Source organism: Mesoplodon mirus (assembly GCF_964341445.2).
Source record: "Mesoplodon mirus genome assembly, chromosome: 13".
In the NCBI taxonomy this organism is placed as follows: Eukaryota; Metazoa; Chordata; class Mammalia; order Artiodactyla; family Ziphiidae; genus Mesoplodon; species Mesoplodon mirus.
Genome location: NC_138989.1, coordinates 28,639,443 through 28,658,950, shown reverse-complemented (window position 1 = coordinate 28,658,950; position 19,508 = coordinate 28,639,443). Strand labels below are relative to the sequence as shown.

The 19,508-nt window shown below is 40.7% G+C and overlaps 1 protein-coding gene and 1 pseudogene across 3 annotated transcripts in view; one reads left to right on the top strand and one right to left on the bottom strand.

Moving 5' to 3' along the window:
- Positions 1-10,176: 10,176 nt before the first annotated feature.
- PTPN2 (protein tyrosine phosphatase non-receptor type 2) overlaps positions 10,177-19,508 on the bottom strand; it is an 82,802-nt gene continuing 73,470 nt past the window's right edge. Inside the window, exons 9-10 of one of the 2 annotated variants that reach the window (XM_082639951.1) lie at positions 17,014-17,115; positions 10,177-10,544 (exon numbers count right to left, since the gene is read on the bottom strand). In XM_082639951.1, coding sequence (XP_082496077.1) covers positions 10,523-10,544; positions 17,014-17,115 — 124 coding nt within the window. In that variant the 3' untranslated portion in view covers positions 10,177-10,522. Of the gene's footprint in view, positions 10,545-16,263; positions 17,116-19,508 lie in introns of those variants that run through there. The other variant, XM_082639950.1, reaches the window with a different exon arrangement.
- On the top strand, positions 17,202-18,328 carry LOC309814767 (prefoldin subunit 4-like; annotated as a pseudogene). The gene has a single exon. The product of its transcript is annotated as a prefoldin subunit 4-like (transcript).

Sequence of the window (19,508 nt, the reverse complement as noted above, 5' to 3'; positions counted from 1 at the left end):
TTTTTTTTTTGGCTGTGTCGGGTCTTAGTTGTGGCACTTGGGGTCTTTGTTGAGGCATGTGGGCTCTTCATTGTGGCACATGAGCTTCTCTCTAGTTGTGGCGTGCAGGTTTCTTTTTTCTCTCTCTAGTTGTGGCGTGCGGGCTCCAGGGCTCGTGGGCTCAGTAGCTGTGGCGCACAGGCTTAGTTGCTCCACAGCATGTGGGATCTTATTTCCCCGACCAGGGATAGAAACTGCGTCCCCTGCATTGGAAGGTGGATTCTCAACCACTGGACCACCAGGGAAGTCCTTATGTTGATAACTTTCAATGTCACTTTTACTGGATTTTATATCCTTGTCTCACATTTTCTTGACATGAGGATCTAAACATGTCTTCTGGCATGGAGTGCTGCTGGACGGCAAATAAAAAGAAAATATGTCCCTTGGGCAATAAGAGCACATGACTTACAAAGCAAAGAAAGTCAGGTTACCATCAAAGGCATTTCACTAGAACATGACAATTGTGGCAGCTTTGGGTTGATATTCTCAGGAGTACTCTCTCAATATGAAGTTTCAAGTATTTTTATTTCTGGAAACTTTTCTTGGTTACATGTTAGTGTTCTGTTCACTCTGCGTTTCTCAGGGACCTTGTTTGGCATTTTCAATATCGTCACTTTCTCTTGAATCATTTTTAAGTCTTCCTTTATTTCTTAATAATCTTTTCAGAATAGTTTTAGACTTACAAAAAAATTACAAAGAGTACAGAGAGTTCCCATACACCCCCCAGTTTCTCTTCCTAATAACATCTTACATTAGAATGGTAGATACAATTGTCACAATTAATGAACCAATATTAATACACTATTATTAGCTAAAGTTCATACTTTATTCGTATTTCCTTAGTTTTCACCTAATGTCCTTTTTCTGCTGCAGGATCCTGTCCAGGACATATTACATTTAGTCACCCTCTCTCCTTGGGCTCCTCAGGGCTGTGACAGTTTCTCAGACTTTCCTTGTTTTTGATGACCTTGACAGTTTTGAGGAGGACTGGTTTGGTATCCCCTCAACTGGGATTTGTCTGATGTTTTTCTCTTGATTAGACTGGGGTTATGTGTTTTGGGGAGGAAGACCACAGAGGAAAAGTGCCCTTCTCATCATTTGGTGCTAAGAGTATACACAATCAACACGACTTATCTCTGCTGACGTTGACCTTGATCATCTGGCTGAAGGCCTAATGCATTTTTTTATCGCAATATAAGTAACACATTCTTTAGGTAACAGTAACGTTGATATTAGTGAATATTTAAGAGCTGGCAACTGCACTAAGCATTTTAAATGCCTTTACGCCTCTCAACAACCATGAAGTACAGATACTATTATTCCCACTTCACAGATGAATAATTAGGGAGAACATTCCCACAACACAAACACACATAATTGTGCTAAAAATACATAAAATTTACCATTTTCATCTGCACAATTGTGACATTAAGCGCATTCACATTGTTATGCAGCCACTACTACCACCATCTCCAGAACTTTCCATCTTCCCAATATTATACATTTCTTACCCTTGTTGAGCATCACCAGTCTTTTGGTCTTTCAAAGGTTCAAATGGCTCCAGTTTATCAGGCCCACCTTGAACGTTCCTGTGGGTGGAGAGTAGCTCATGTTGGTGCTTCCAACTTGACTTCATCTTTACTTTTTTTTTGTAGCTTTACTGAGCTATAACTGACAAATAAAATTGTAAGATATTTAGGGCTTCCCTGGTGGCACAGTGGTTGAGAGTCCACCTGCCAATGCAGGGGACATGGGTTCGTGCCCGGGTCCGGGAAGATCCCACATGCCGTGGGGAGGCTGGGCCCGTGAGCCATGGCCGCTGGGCCTGCGCGTCCGGAGCCTGTGCTCCGCAACGGGAGAGGCTACAACAGTGAGAGGCCTGTGTACCGCAAAAAAAAAAAAAAAAAAAAAAAAAAGTAAGATATTTAAAGCGTATGCCGTGATTATCTGATGCGTGTCTATGTTGAGATCTTTACTTCTTTTTTTTTTTTATTAGTTTCTGCTTTGTAACAAAGTGAATCAGTCATACATATACATCTGTTCCCACATCCCTTCCCTCATGCATCTCCCTCCCTCCCACCCTCCCCATCCCACCCCTCCAGGCGGTCACAAAGCACCGAGCTGATCTCCCTGTGCTCTGCGGCTGCTTCCCACTATCTATCTACCTTACATTTGGTAGTGTATATATGTCCATGCCTCTCTTTCGCTTTGTCACAGCTTACCCTTCCCCCTCCCCATATCCCCAAGTCCATTCTCAAGTAGGTCTGTGTCTTTATTCCCGTTTTACCCCTAGGTTCTTCATGACATTTTTAAAAAAATTCCATACATATGTGTTAGCATACGGTATTTGTCTTTCTCTTTCTGACTTACTTCACTCTGTATGACAGACTCTAGGTCTATCCACGTCATTACAAATAGCTCAGTTTCGTTTCTTTTTATGGCTGAGTAATATTCCATTGTATATATGTGCCACATCTTCTTTATCCATTTATCTGATGATGGACACTTAGGTTGTTTCCAGCTCCGGGCTATTGTGAATAGAGCTGCAATGAACATTTTGGTACATGTCTCTTTTTGAATTATGGTTTTCTCAGGGTATATGCCCAGTAGTGGGATTGCTGGGTCATATGGTAGTTCTATTTTTAGTTTTTTAAGGAACCTCCATACTGTTCTCTATAGTGGCTGTACCAATTCACATTCCCACCAGCAGTGCAAGAGTGTTCCCTTTTCTCCACACCCTCTCCAGCATTTATTGTTTCTAGATTTCTGGATGATGGCCATTGTGACTGGTGTGAGATGATATCTCATTGTAGTTTTTTTTTTTTTTTTTTTTTTGTGGTATGCGGGCCTCTCACTGTTGTGGCCTCTCCCGCTGCGGAGCACAGGCTCCGGACGCGCCCGCTCAGCGGCCATGGCTCACGGGCCCAGCCGCTCCGCGGCATGTGGGATCCTCCCAGACCGGGGCACGAACCCGTGTCCCCTGCATCGGCAGGCGGACTCTCAACCACTGCGCCACCAGGGAAGCCCTCATTGTAGTTTTGATTTGCATTTCTCTAATGATTAATGATGTTGAGCATTCTTTCATGTGTTTGTTGGCAGTCTGTATATCTTCTTTGGAGAAATGCCTATTTAAGTTTTCTGCCCATTTTTGGATTGGGTTGTTTGTTTTTTTGCTATTGAGCTGCATGAGCTGTTTATAAATTTTGGAGATTAATCCTTTGTCAGTTGCTTCATTTGCAAATATTTTCTCCCATTCTGAGGGTTGTCTTTTGGTCTTGTTTATGGTTTCCTTTGCTGTGCAAAAGCTTTGAAGTTTCATTAGGTCCCATTTGTTTATTTTTGTTTTTATTTCCATTTCTCTAGGAGGTGGGTCCAAAAGGATATTGCTGTGATTTATGTCATAGAGTGTTCTGCCTATGTATTCCTCTAAGAGTTTGATAGTTTCTGGCCTTACATTTAGGTCTTTAATCCATTTTGAGCTTATTTTTGTGTATGGTGTTAGGGAATGATCTAATCTCATACTTTTACATGTCCCTGTCCAGTTTCCCCAGCACCACTTATTGAAGAGGCTGTCCTTTCTCCACTGTACATTCCTGCCTCCTTTATCAAAGATAAGTTGACCATATGTGCATGGGTTTATCTCTGGGCTTTCTATCCTGTTCCATTGATCTATCTTTCTGTTTTTGTGCCAGTACCACACTGTCTTGATTACTGTAGCTTTGTAGTAGAGTCTGAAGTCAAGGAGCCTGATTCCTCCAGCTCCATTTTTCTTTCTCAAGATTGCTTTGGCTATTCGGGGTCTTTTGTTTTTCCAAACAAATTTTGAAATTTTTTGTTCTAGTTCTGTGAAAAATGCCAGTGGTGGTTTGATAGGGATTGCATTGAATCTGTAGATTGCTTTGGGTAGTAGAGTCATTTTCACAATATTGATTCTTCCAATCCAGGAGCATGGTATATCTCTCCATCTATTTGTATCATCTTTAATTTCTTTCATCAGTGTCTTATAATTTTCTGCATACAGGTCTTTTGTCTCCTTAGGTAGGTTTATTCCTAGATATTTTATTCTTTTTGTTGCAATGGTAAATGGGAGTGTTTTCTTGATTTCATTTTCAGATTTTTCGTCATTAGTGTACAGGAATGCCAGAGATTTCTGTGCATTAATTTTGTATCCTGCTACTTTACCAAATTCATTGATTAGCTCTAGTAGTTTTCTGGTAGCATCTTTAGGATTCTCTATGTATAGTATCATGTCATCTGCAAACAGTGACAGCTTTACTTCTTCTTTTCCAATTTGGATTCCTTTTATTTCCTTTTCTTCTCTGATTGCTGTGGCTAAAACTTCCAAAACTAGGTTGAATAAGAGTGGTGAGAGTGGGCAGCCTTGTCTTGTTCCTGATCTTAGTGGAAATAGTTTCAGTTTTTCACCATTGAGGACAATGTTGGCTGTGGGTTTGTCATATATGGCCTTTATTATGTTGAGGAAAGTTCCCTCTATGCCTACTTTCTGCAGGGTTTTTATCATAAATGGGTGTTGAATTTTGTCGAAAGCTTTCTCTGCATCTATTGAGATGATCATATGGTTTTTCTCCTTCAACTTGTTAATATGGTGTATCACATTGATTGATTTGTGTATTTTGAAGAATCCTTGCATTCCTGGAATAAACCCCACTTGGAGATCTTTACTTCTTTTGTTCTGAAATGCGAGCATGCTGGACTTGGTGGCACCCTGGACGTCACCCATGCGTGCTGTGCTCGGCTGCCTGCTGTGATGTGGCACCACCACTGCTCCCCTCTGAAGCCGAGAACACATTTCCCAGGACCTTCTTCCTTGGGTAGTTCCGGTTTAGAGGCTGCAAAGGAGAGAAACATGCACCGAACTTTGTTGTCTCGGCTTCCTTCCTGTGCGCCAGACACTCAGAAGCACTGGGATGGAGGAGTGAGGGGCCCCTCAACCACCCTGTGTCTCAGGCCACACACTGTCCTGGCTCTAACCGGGAGGAGTCAGCTCACTCCTTGGTTTCCCGATTCTCTGTCCCAAGTCTGATCCCAGTGGAGGGGTTTTCACATCCATCCTATTTGAGAGTAGCTGCAGCATTTCAGGTGGGCTAAGAATTGTCAGAAAGAGACCCCTCCAAAGACTCACAGGTTACATTAAATTCCTGATTCAACTAAGATAAACTTTTATCAAAAGTAGGCGATCACACAGGACAGTGGCAGATACAGCTTATTTCAGAGGAGCTTCCCTTGGCCTCCAGAAACCTCGGAGTGACATGCCCCTGACTGTCAGAGACCACCGGGTAGGCTCTCACCAGATCTGGAAACTTTGATCCTTGCTTTGATGCTGCCCTTTCCAAACGGGCTCACATCGGCATTCGGAAAGAACACAGGCTAGCAATCTACACACTGCGCTTTAACCCAACACCTTCAAACACTGGACTCTTCGTATCTTGAGCCAGACTTCTTGTAAGGCCACATCCTTACCCAAGTAGAGCAGCAGAGTGAGGACCCAGAGCTCCTGAACGATGTCTCTGCTTCTGCTTTCCCAAAGCCCGTTTCTTCACATCTAATGAGGTACCTTTTCACTTCCACCATAGTGCTTACCACTAGTTTTAACTGCATGTGTATTTGCTTATTTACATGTGTGCTGTTTGACTTTCCCACAAGACTGCAGCAGACCACAACCACGTTCCCCTCGTCACTGAATATGCAATGCCTAGTACAGCGCCTAGCACGTGTTCAATAAACATTCATCCAACAAATGAATGAACAAGGAATATTCCACTAATTCCAAATGTTTTGGCACAGTTGCAACTTTGGCACAGTTGCAATGGGTGCCCATTAAGGAAGACAGGGCATCACACCTAAAGCACAAGCAACAAAATAAAAAATAAACAAGTGGGACATCAAACTAAAAAACTTCTGCACAGCAAAAAAAGCCATCAACAAAGTAAAAAGACAACCTACTGAATGGGAGGAAATATTTGCAAACCATATGTCTGTCTGATAAGGGGTTAATATCCAAAATAGAGAACTCATACAACAGCAAAAAACCAAATAACCCAGTTAAAAATATGGGCAAAGAACCTGTACAGATATTTTTCCAAAGAAGACATACAGATGGCCAAGAGGTACATGAAAAGATGCTCAATGTTGCTAGTCACTAGGGAAATGCAAATCAAAACCACGAGATATCACCTCACACCTGTCAGAATGGCTATTATCCAAAGGACAAGAAATAACATGTTGACAAGGAGGTGGAGAAAAGGGGACACTTGTGCACTGTTGGTGGGAATGTAAGTTGGTGTAGCTACTATGGGAAACAGCACAGAGATTCCTCAAAAAATTAAAAGTAGAACTACCATATGACCCAGCAATTCCACTTCTGGGTATTTATTTGAAGAAAATGAAAACTCTTAATTCAAAAAGATGTCTGCATCCCCATGTTTACAATAGCCAAGATACAGAAATAACCTAAGTGTTATCAATTGATAAATGGATAATGAAAATGTGGTATGCATACAATGGAATACTATTCACCCAAAAAAATGAACAAAATCTTGCCATTTGCAACAATATGGATGTATAGTGAGAGCATGATGCTGAGTGAAGTAAATCAAAGAAAAAGAACATATACTGTGTGATTTCTCAAATATGTGGAATCTAAAATATCAAAACTCCAAATTCAGAGAAAAAGAGATTGGATTTGTAGATACCGGGGTGGGTGGGAGGGTGCAGTGGGTCGGGGGAGGGACCAGAGGAAGGTTGTCAAAAGGTGCAGACACCCAGTTTCAGTAAGTCCCAGGGATGTGATGTGATGTACAGCACGGTGATTGCAGCAAACACTGCCGTATGATACGCAGGAAAGTTAAGACAGCAGATCCCAAGAGTTCTCATCACAAGGGCAAATTTCCTCTTTTTATTGTATCTGTGTAAGACGATGGATGTTAACCATACTTACTGTGCTAGTCATTTCACAATATGGTTGACCCTTGAAAAACACAGGGCTTATTGGTGCCCACCCTCCAAGTAGCAGAAAATCCTTGTATAACTTAGTTGGCCCTTTGTATCCACGGTTTCACATCCAGGGATTCAACCAACCGTGAGTCATGTAGGACTGTAGTATTTACTACTGAAAAAATTCTGTGCCTAAGTGCACCTGCACAGTTCAAGGGTCAACCGTATAAGCAAATCAAACCATCGTGTTGTACAACTTAAATACAGTGATATATGTCAATTATTTCTCAATAAAACTGGAAAAAAATAGGTATATAAATGGACACACAGCAGCCAAAAAGATGAAATGGTGCAAACAGCATGCTGGCGGCTTTGGGGTTTAAAATGGAGGCAAATTTGTCTAAGGTGGCATCAGAGAATTTTAAGGAGCGTAAAACCAGATCTTTACTTTAAATCGCTTGTGAGGCAGAGTGGAATGGCAGGAAAGCCTGCTGCCATCACCCTCACATGCAATGAAGGTGTAAGCTAAAGCGAGGCAGTGGGAGAGATTTGGTGAGCTGACTGGATGTGGAGCCTAAGTGCAGGAACTGAGAATGAACTTCAGGTTTCTGGCACATGCTACCAAATAACCAGGTAAACACGGGAGGAAGATGAGATGGGGATGAGAGAGACCACACTCAGGTTTGGAGCTTAAGGAATTAATGCAATGACCATTCATGGATCTAGATGTATGGGTACAACTCAGCGGCGATGTCTGGCCAGAGTCGAAGAAGTTGTATGTAGTCAGCACAGAGGTATTAGATAAAGACTTGGGCAAAGATGAGATCCTCCAACGCTGAAATCAAAGGCCCAAAGACGAGACCTTGGGAATTCCAATATACGAGTCAGGCAAGAGAGAAACAGAGTGAAAAGGCAACCTACTGAATGGGAGAAAATATTTGTAAGCCATGTATCTGATAAAGGGTTAGTCTCCAAATATATAAGGAACTCCTACAACTCAACAGCAAAAAAACTAACCCAGTTAAAGAGTAAAGGACTTACTTAAATAGACATTTCTCCAAAGAGGACATATAGATGGCCAACAGGTATATGAAAAAATGTTCAACATCACTAATCATCAGGGAAATGCAAATGAAAACCACAATGAGATATCACCTTATAACTGTTAAGGATGCTATTATCAAAAAAAAAAAAAAAAGACAACAAGTGATGGGAGGATAAGGGGAAACTGGAGCCCTCATGTACTGTTGGTGGCAGGCAAAATGGTACAGCTGCTGTGGAAAATAGTATGGAAGTTCCTCAAGAAATTAAAAATACAACCACCACATGATCCAGCAATCCAACTTATGGGTATCTATCCAAAAGAACTGAAGTCAGGATCTTAAAGACATATTAGCACTCCCAAGTTCACTACAGCACTATTCACAATAGCCAACATGTGGAAACAACCTAAAGGTCCATTGACAGAGGAATGGATTAAGAAGTAGTAAATACTTTGTCTATACTACTTTGTAGTATATACAGACAATGGAATACTGCTCAGCCTTAAAAAACACGCATGAGCCTTGAGAACATTATGCTAAGTGAAAACAAGCTTGTCAGTCACAGAAAGCCAAACACTGGATACTCCTCTTACATAAAAGTATCTAAAAGAGTCTAATTCGTAGAGTCAAAGAGTGGAATGGTGGTTGCCAGGGGCTGGTGGGAGGGGGAGTGGGTAGATACTAATCAACAGGCATAAAGTTTCGGTTAAGCAAGATGAGAACAGTCTAATGTCTGCTGGACAGCACTGTAGCTACGGTCAACAGTACCATAAACGTGTCGTATACTTAAAAAGTTAAGAGGGTAGGTCTCGTGTGGTATTCTTACCACAATAAAAAATAAAATTAAAATTTAAAAAAAAGAAAAGAGGAAGAGGAGGAGTCAGGCAGAAGGACTGAGAAAACCCAGAGAAGTCTTACTTGAGTCTACAGAGAAGCTTCAAAGGAGTTCATTCTGCTGTCGAGAAGTCATTCGAGGAAAGAATTGAAGAGTGTCAACTGCGTTTGGTACAGCATGAGCTAAGACAACCTTTAGGGGTCATTTTTGGAATGACGCAAGAGAAAGTCACAATCTTCGGGGACAGTATCGGGAAGTCAGGAAATAGAGGTAGCTGAGTGCAGAGAACGCTTTCAAGAAGCTTTTTTGACACACTGGAGGATTATCTCGCTGTACTTTGTGGTATAACGAACTTTCCATGCATTCTTTAGGAAAGATTTAATAGGGATTAATAACGTTTGCTTACTCCTAAAATAGACTAAAACCCCATGGACAAGGCAAAAAGGAAAAGGGGAGTCATTAAATTTGTGAAAGATGATATAGATTATTCAATGAACGGCGTTACAGAACATTCACAGTTGTCAAAACAAAAACAACAGTGAGTTGTCACACATTACGGTGATGCTCACATGACGCAGACGTGAGTGTCTCTGGATGAGTATCACCAGGACTGAGGACTGAGTGGGTTCAGAGCCCAAGCCCAGCACGTGGTCAGGAAATTAGACAGTCAAGAGGCCAAATGCCCCCTCAGGAAGGAACCTTTGGTCTCTTTACAACAGGAGGTGTTTGGGGAAAGCACAACCTCCAAGGAGAGAGTAACACTGTGATTTAAAAACTGCACTGAATTGCTGTACTTATCTAAAATTGATTTAATACCATTATCCATATTAATATTTTTCCAGGTAACAAAAGGGATATTATAACTTTTCTTTTGTTGCATTCACCTAACCTATATTGATAGGGTAACTAAATAAACATCTTAAAAAACCAAGGGGGGCCTCCCTGGTGGCGCAGTGGTTGAGAGTCCGCCTGCCGATGCAGGGGATACGGGTTCGTGCCCCGGTCTGGGAGGATCCCATATGCCGCGGAGCGGCTGGGCCCGTGAGCCATGGCCGCTGGGCCTGCGCATCCGGAGCCTGTGCTCCGCAACGGGAGAGGCCACAACAGTGAGAGGCCCGCATACCGCAAAAAAAAAACAAAAAAAACAAAAAAAACAAAAAAAAAAAACCCAAGGGGCCAATGTTTTGAACCAAGTTCAATTTAAATGTTAGTTGCTAGTTATAAAAACTTGAGAGCAAACCCTTAGGAAAACATTCATTATTTGAAGCAGAGCTGTCCTAAGATAATGCACACAAACCAACACAGTCTATTTAATAAAAATATTTAATGCTGCCAGAAAGTATAAAAATACAGTAGGAATGGCAGTACAATACAAAGTAGTCTTTCCTAATTTATTTCTTTTACATCTCTCTACATTTCACACACGCATTAAAAAACTTAACAATGCATCAAATGAAAGGGCTCTGCAAAGTCTTCTGCTGGTGGTGCTCTTCATTCCCTGGATGTAAGGTTTACTTTGTAAACAGACAAATGTGAGGCAATCTACAGGCTTATCAAGCCTCACTTAGTTTCCGGAGTGGGCTCCAGGTCTTGCTTTGCACAGCAATGGTTCAAAATTTATAGCTGCAGAATATTCTCAAGTCATGAATATTTAGGTGTCTGTCAATCTTGGCCTAAAACATAAAATAAGAAGTCATCTATTCAATTCATATTTACCAAACACACAGACATACACAGATACACACAAACATAAAAGGACTAACAATGAACTAAAAAGGCAACCAAAAAACATTCCAACACATCACACTCAATCACACTGAGTGCTTCGCTGTTACCTCGGTAAAACTGCTTACGTGCTTGATTTTCAAACAGAATTGGTGGTGTGAGGTAGACTCATGTTAAAGCACCATAACTCTCACTCTTTTACAAGAATTAATAACTGTGAATTTTTTTAGGTCATCCTGTATTACTCAAGAAATGACCTCCATGTGAGCTATACTGACAGACAGACAGTTTAAAAAAAAAAATGTACCCATAACAGTTTAGCAAGATTATATGGTATGTGCTAGACTTACCAATACTTTGGAATTCAATGCAAAAGGCTAAGCCAATTTGGACCTCCACTGTATCATACTGCTAAAATATTATGAATGTAATGTATGAACATAAAGTTGGCTTATATCTTTAACTCATGGACTGTTAGCAGCATGCTTTTTGTCCTGAAGGGTAATACTAATGATCACAGAAATACAGAACTGAAGTGACATGATTTAAGTATTAAAAGAAAACACAGACATAAAATAATTGATAGATTTATTGTACTTTAATACCAAAAAGTAAAGATAAATGAGAGTTTAAACAAGTGATAGAGAGATGAAATAACAACTAATTTAAGGGCAGGTGAGTTTTTAATGTTATTTCACAATATTTGCAAATGGCTGAACTTCTGAGGTGGTAACTGGTATTTCCCCTCAACTTCCCTTGCTCTGACAAAAAAAAAAACAAAACCAGATCTAAATACTTGTCATTATTGTGCCTCAACGTGTATAAATAGGAAATATAAACCACACCCACACATTTATCCAAAACATTTAGTCAAGACCCCCAATACTACGAGTTGGTTTCTTCCTGACTGCTGGCTCCTTGGTGTCTCATTTCCAGCACTGACAAAGAAATGTCCAGACACCAAGGAAGAATTCTTGTTAGGTGCCTGTGGTCACAGAAACTACCACAGATGCTTCTTGCAGGGACCTGAGAAGCCTGAACCAAAGTGGCTGATGTGAGGAAAAGAGCTTCTGACTGACCCTGAGTGCTGCAAAATATGCATGTGTTTCCCACACCTTCAGAAGTCCCCTTGTTAAAACCAAGGAACTGATCCAGTCAGAGTGAATGAAATAATGGTTTGGTTTAGAGAGTGCTCTGATGTTCCAGTATTACTCTGGCTCAGTGGTAGTCCAAACTGTTCCACAAAATTTTTTGGAGGGGAAAACTTTGATTTGTTTCACTTAAAAAATAAAAAGAGGGTTATTTTGGATTTTAATGGCTAACAGTAGCTGTCTAATGCTTTTCCATTTAAATATTCCATAAAAACAGGTTGCGTGTGACATAATGGGAAAGCATGAGGCCTGGAGTTACTGGGATTCTACAGACTGGAGTTACTGGGATTCTACAGACTGGAGTTCAAATCTCAGCTCTCTCATGATCTAGATGTACAACCTTGGGCACGTTACTTATTCTTTGACTCAGTTTTCTCGTCTGAAAATCGGGTAACGGGATGCACCTTGGAGAGGTGTATCTACTGACTGGCAGAACCGGCAGGTGTTGCCTCCCCAGCAGTGTGTTAAAGACACACTCAGCAAGGATGAACTACCCCTTAGAACAACTAAAAGGTCTTGACAGGGGCTGGCTCCACACCGAAGTAGTTCCTGCCACCAGATACTCATCCTTGCTTTACTGAAAAGAGTCCCATACACTTCTCTGCGGTGAGCAAGGCACTCACTGCCTTACAGACAACATCAACTTACCCAGTGGGAAACTCCCGAATTCACCAAACTCAAAATAACTTCAGGTTTTTTATAGTAGCAATTTGAAATATCAACATCATCATATGTCTAAAAAAATCTATGCCAAATTAGAGCAACAATAAAGAATTGATGCTTTTCTTTAAAAAATGGTCTCCATAAAGAAAAAAATTTCCATTCCATTCTCCTTATAGCTCCCCCAATATACCATGTGATGGAAAACCAGACAACAGTATTAAAGTAGACTCTGCAAGTAATATCCATCCTCCCTAAATCCTAAAATTCCCATATTCCACTCTAAATTATAAAACCCAAACAGAAAGAGTACCAATGATTGGATTTTTCATTCTCCCACTGGACTGCACAGAGACGGTCATAGCATTTGAGAATTCTCGTTGTCAGGTTGTTACTGATAAAGACAATCCCTCGACCCAACTAAAAGCCCCTCAGGCTGAGTCACTGCTTAGCCGGGGCAGTACTCTGCAACATGACATTTTACTCATCCACATTCAGCAGAACAAGAGGACACCTGGCATTTCTAACTTATCTGCTGTTGTAGGGGCTGTGGGTGCTGCTGTCCCAGAAACAGTGCTTTGAAGACAGATACAAGGAAAGATGGAATCAAATCCAAACCAATGAACTAGGGAAAAGATGAAAGACACAGGTCAACTCCAGAATAAATCATCCAGGGGACGACCAAGGCCTGTATTTTAAGTCAAAAAAACTTAATTTTATTATGTGAAAAAATACTGAATTTCTGTTTTTCAAAACTTTATTTATAAGATGACTATCATCTAGATAAGTCAATGCCAAATAAGGGTTTCCTGAAGTAAGAGAGACTTGAATAGCTGTGATGTAGAAACGGGAGCCCAGAACACGCCATCCCTGCCAGGCACTCAGCTCCAGCAGGGGATGGACATTAGGGTCCTAACCTCAGCCACCCCGCCCTTGTCCACGCTTTCTACCCCACTAACAAACCCACAGGGACCTGCTGGAACCAGAAATAAGTCAGTGCTGACGGAAGGTGTGACTCTTAGACTCTTGCCTGGACATAGGGAGAAACGGATGATAGACATAATGGCATTAGGCTTACAATATACTGCATTTTAAAAGTCTCTGTAAGACTCGTGTCTGAAAGTAAAAATCAAGGCAGACTAGATTTTAAAATCTGTACAATAACCAGGCAGTCACTCTGGAAATGTACTCACTAAAAGAGAGTATACAACGGTCAATAAAATATTTCTAACATAATCAGGTTCTAGCCTGTGTCTGTTCACACAGAATCTAGTCAGAGATATTTTTCTAAGAGGGAAACGACTTGCAGAAGTTGTCTTTCTTTGAGAATTTAATTCTAAAATACACTCTACATGAGAGTCTTCAATGATGGCAACAGGAGAGAAGGTAGAAAGGTCAAGTCTCAGGCTGACTCTGGCTCAGCAACACCACCACCTGCTGCACGGGCTTGTTGTGAGGTTACCAGGAGAACACGTGGGAAGCCCCAGCACCATGCCCGGCACCACGGAAATGACCTCTAAGTGGGAACAACCATCACTGTCAAGGACGTTGAAAGCAAAGACGGAACTGATACAGAAGCTGGAGGACTGCTCCATGCCAGAAACTACTTTTTAAACCAATATGTATTTTTTTATTCAAACCATCAATTCTAGTTTATTTGAAACAAAGGGGACACGCACAAGTGTACATAAAATTAACTTAAGGTCACAATTCCTTCCTCTGATGCACCTATTAAAAAAAACCAACTTTTTAACTTCCTTTCTCTTTTTTTGTTCATTTCTTGGTAGAAATACTAATACATAATAAAATGGACCAAAAATATAGAAGAGGATAAGGACAGAGCAAATATATAAAACATCTAAACATGGAAGTGGTCTGTACATTACCAAAGTTCTCTATGCACTTTTACATCATTTCTGTGCTACATATGGATAAACTAAATATGGAGAACTGTATTTGTAGATATTCTACACATGCAAGCATAAATAAAAATCAGTAGTAGGGTGGCATAAAATGCTTGGTTGCACGTGGAAATGAGTACAGAGCCCATTGGTACAGCCAGAAAAGACGGTGCTGAATCAGGGGTGCTGTCAGTTTATCGGCAGGAGCGGATACAAACACAAATGAACTAGGTATTAATGCAGATAGTCTTTCTTAAAAATAATAAAGCTTCTGGCTTTTTTATTAAGAAAATACCAGCACCTCATCGAAGTCAAACCGTACAACTGATTTTCAGCATCTGTTCTAATTAGAAAACATCACGAAGACCTACAGACACAAGTTCTGGGAAGATGCACACCCACCGTGGCTGCCGACTCCTCTGCTGTTCCCTGAGGGCAGGACCCCGCCTGGCCCGCCCCTCTGACTAGACGCCTTCTTTAATAAAGGTCAGGCACTTGGCCATGCATTTTCAGTAACTAGTATAGGGCACCCACCAAAAACACAATCCCTGGTAAAAATTAACATGCTCTCCTCAGGGATGTGCTTGGAGGAGGAAAGATGACTAATGTTTGCAGCAGCAGAAGTTTATCAACAAGTGTCCGCTACACCAGATGTGATTTTAAAAATACATTATGGCAAACATCTCCAGAAGGACGGGAAGCAAAGAGCAAAGCTGAAGCACTGAGCCCCACGAAGCACGTCCACCCTGCCCGGGGACAAGGGTATCATTATCAGCTTGTGTTTCCCATAAAGTCTTTGCCTTTTATTGAAAGCAAGGCAACCCACAGTTGGAACTGAATAGGTCTACCTGTATTTGACTTGCAGAGTAATATACTGTATTTTAGCAAAGATAAACCACAGCAAATTGGAAAGAAAGGTTTTAAACCAATAACGACCTAAAATGTAAGGGTCATGGTGCCTGAACACAGGGGTGATGCAGGCAGACACAGCAACATCCTTCTTACCTCCTTCCATGTAAAGGTTACAGGACACAGTGGTGCTGAGCGGGGCATGGGCACATGTGACACAAACTGTCCTCCACACACAGCACCACCTGCGTCCTGCTCTCAAACTCTCAGCATAACTCAACCCACTTGAGAAGGCTATTCGAACCAACTCAAAAGTCTATCTATACCGATGGTTTTCAAACTGTTGTTTAAATGATCACTGCCCACTGAAAATAATTAAACCTCATGCAGCAATCGTACCTAGTATGTAAAGTGGATAAAGCAGAGACAGCCTACTTTATCTGCTGGAAGTGAAAGTTGGAGGTAAAGGTTGGCAGCTTGGGGTCCTTCCTACCACCTCCTGGTGACCCCTCAGAAATCCAACAAGCAAAGTTTGAAAACCACTGAAATAATGTGATTTCATTATTTCAGCCGATAAATTTATAACAACTATTTAAAGTTTAAGTAAAACAAGTTAAACACTGAAAGGAATGTTATGATCTGAAGAAAGCTAGCACTCAAATGAGCAATTAGATTCATTAAACAATATGCTCTAAAAATACCCATTAAGAAGTTAAAGGGACAGTGTAGGTTTGAACATCATTATACTATTTATTGAAGTAGAAAGAACTTAAAAAAGTTTTTACTGCAAAACTTCAGTCTAATAAACTGAAATCATGGATGATAAAATGCTGCTCGTTATTTTTATTTCCTAAATTATGGTTTACCCCAATTATAAATTAGGGTAATTACATTGAAATTTTCCTGAAAAATAAACAGTATTAATAATGGGCTTTACAGAAACCAGTTTCTTTACAAAGTCTTGACCAACTGTTACCTGACTACGCCAGTAAGGAGAATTTTCCTTCAAAGATATTTTTAGAGAAAATTTTTGTTTCTTTTTCTTTTTAAAATTGGGAAAACTGTAAAACATAAAAGAAATGCAAATATATAGTAAAAATTGCTTATTCAGAGTTCTACCTGCTCATATCAAACTTTTCTTTAGGAAAATGTATCCAGTACAATTGAATCAACATACACTTTATTATATTTTTTTTGTGGTAACAGATTTTTTTTCAAATTGAGCTTTTAAAAAGTACATTTAACTACAAAAGTAAGATTAAATAGGTACTTATAAAATATATTTACCCTGCAATGGTTAAGAATATAAAATGTTGATGCCCATGTGAACAGTACATTATACATTACACGCATTACTTAAAGGTCATTTTCTTTCCAGTAATAATGTCCATAAAACCACAATATTTATTGCTTATATCAAGTGCAGGTTAAAATCCAGACAGCCTCCAAAAACGAATCCTCGTGATAAAGGACTTCTCAGTCTGGTCAGGTGAAATATTACACTTAACATGTATGAATACAGTTGAAAATGTACCAGTTCTTAAGAAGCATTCAAGTCTTTATTTTAGGGAGCGGGTACAGTGTGGGCAGCGCCTTGGGGTGCTGAGGGGACTGCACACCCCAATTCTCTGTGGGTGTCTAGTCAACTGCACCGTCTGGTGTCTGAGGAGTTTGCTAACAGATGAACCCCTGTGATTCACGCAACACTGTCAGCTACCAGTGCTGAAGCTTGCGGGGCAAAATTAATTACTTATAGGGCATTTTGCTGAAAAAACAGTGTCCAGCCAACAAAGGCGCCAACCAAAATGACGGACACAAACCCCATCTTAGTGAGAATAGGTTGCCAATATAACCACCTTTTCCTTTTTCGTTCGGTCTCGTTCAGCCTCTGCTTCATCTGCTGCACCTTCTGAGCTGTGCTGGCTTTCCTGTCCTCCCGAAGGCGCTTGCGCAGAGCACTGTGAACACACAAGAGCACATCAGCAGGGCTGGGCTCAACCACCAGGCAGAGCACACACACCCTGCCCACTCCACCCCACTTCTCAACTCATTCAGATGCTGGAACAAAAAGAGGAAAAGCTTCAATACTCTAAATGGTTCAGAGGTGCACTCACGTAATTCAATGACAATTGCTGGTACAGTTTTATGTAAATGAATATTTTTAGTAGGACCTGAAAAGAAGCATGGTGTCAGTATTTTTTCTTTCTTTGCTAGCCAGCCAGCAGGAGTGGGAAGACAGAGGGTCCCCAGTCATCTGATCCCCTTTGGAGTTCATATTTGATTTTTCACAAAGGCCCCTATACTTAACATTTCCTTGAATATTCTGCTGTGTGAGTGCCTACTGCTGTCTGCCCATCCCTTTTCTAGCTCCCATTTTCCTATTCAATACAGAATTTTTGTTCCAAAGGAAGCTCTTTGACTCTGGGATCATGGTCCCAGAACAACATAAAGAATGACCGAAGGCAACATGAAAACTACTATTTTTTTCCCTTGAAAAAAGTCTCACAAGCCTAAGATGGCAGTCACCATGAAGAAGACAGCAGAAGATGTCAATGTTACTTTTGAAAATCAACAAAAGACATACAGATTTGCATGGAATACAAGCAGAATCAGAGCTGAAGGAAGAAACAGAAATAAAAAAGAAACAACTCCCAAACTTAGAAGATGCTTGTTAGGACATCATGCTTGCAGACGAGGACTGCTTAATGACACCTCATCAGACTGGTGGTTTTCATTAGCCATTCTCAAGAAGAAACATGAGAAATGCTAGAAGAAGCAAAGAAAAACTTTCAAGAAGAAACTGACGCCTTACCATCCAGTGTGGAATCAATTCAGTGGGTGTTAGCAGATTTGAGAGTTCAGTTATATGAAAAATTTGGGAGCAACACAAACCCTGAAGCTGATGAAAGCTAAACATTTTATAACACCAAATGATATGGAAAGCAAAACTTAAAAAATTTTTTTCACTTATTTAATGGAAACTTGCCTATTTTCACATCTTGCTTATTTATGTTTTTAAAAGAAGACAGTATTCATCTATGTATTTTGCATAACAATTATATCAAGTGTAGGGGTTTTATGTCATGTTATTAAAATCAGTTAATAAAAAAAAATCTCACAAAATCCATCTCCTCTTTTCACTTACTGCTTATATTACAGCAAAAGCCTAACCAGTTTCCATGCCTTCAGAGTAAATACTACACTCCAGTAATTATTCTGAAGCACAGCTCTGATGGTATGGCTTGACTAAAAATCTTGAATGCCTTTTCAGCGTCTACTACATTAAGAGGCAGCTTTTTTCCTGGCCCAAATGTTTAACCTGTATCTAATAGTGAAAAACAATCAGAAGAATCCAGATTGTGAGGCATCCTAAAAGGCAACTCATCTATAAGCTGCAATGTCCAGCAACGGGGGAAAACTAAAGGTGGTGGATAGTCCCAGGTTAAAGGAGACTAAAGAACCACATCAACCAAATACAATGCATGATCCTGGATCAGATCTTGAATTACTTTTTTTTTTTTTTTTTTTGGCGGTATGCGGGCCTCTCACTGTTGTGGCCTCTCCCGTTGCGGAGCACAGGCTCCGGATGTGCAGGCCCAGCGGCCATGGCTCACGGGCCCAGCCGCTCCGCGGCATATGGGATCCTCCCAGACCGGGGCACGAACCCGTATCCCCTGCATCGGCAGGCGGACTCTCAACCACTGCGCCACCAGGGAGGCCCTTGAATTACTTTTTAAAATAGCTATAGAGACTGGGATCATAAAAATGTTCCAAAATTACATTATGGCGATGGCCACAAAACTCTGTACATACACTCAATCCAGTAAACTGTACGCTCTAAATTTTGTGAATTCTATGGTATGTAAATTATATCTCAGTAATTTTCTGTAAAGCTTTAAGGTGGATTTTTTTTATAATTCGAGAACTCTGAATATGGACTACATATTAGATTATTTTATCAACGTTAAATTATGTGGGAATATTGGCACCTTCAGACATTGCTGGTAGGAAGGTGAAGTGATGCAACCACTTGGAAAACTGGCCAAAAAATGCTCAACACAGAGTGGCCACGTGTGGCCCAGCAACCCCACTCCTAGTTACACACCCAAGAGACAAGAGCACGTGTTCTCCTGCCACGTACAACCTCGTTCTTGCCCAAATGTTTTTTTTTTTTTTGCTGTTCTCCAAGTTTGTTTCCTTCTAAACTAAGAAACCTCTTGTCTCTGGTTCTCTCACCCTCTAGAGCCCTTCTATTCTCATCCTACAGCATTTCATTTATAGTAAATAATTTATGTTGCTAGTCTGGGTTCTTGTTTTGTCCCTTAAGTGTATTAGCAACTTGGGGACTATA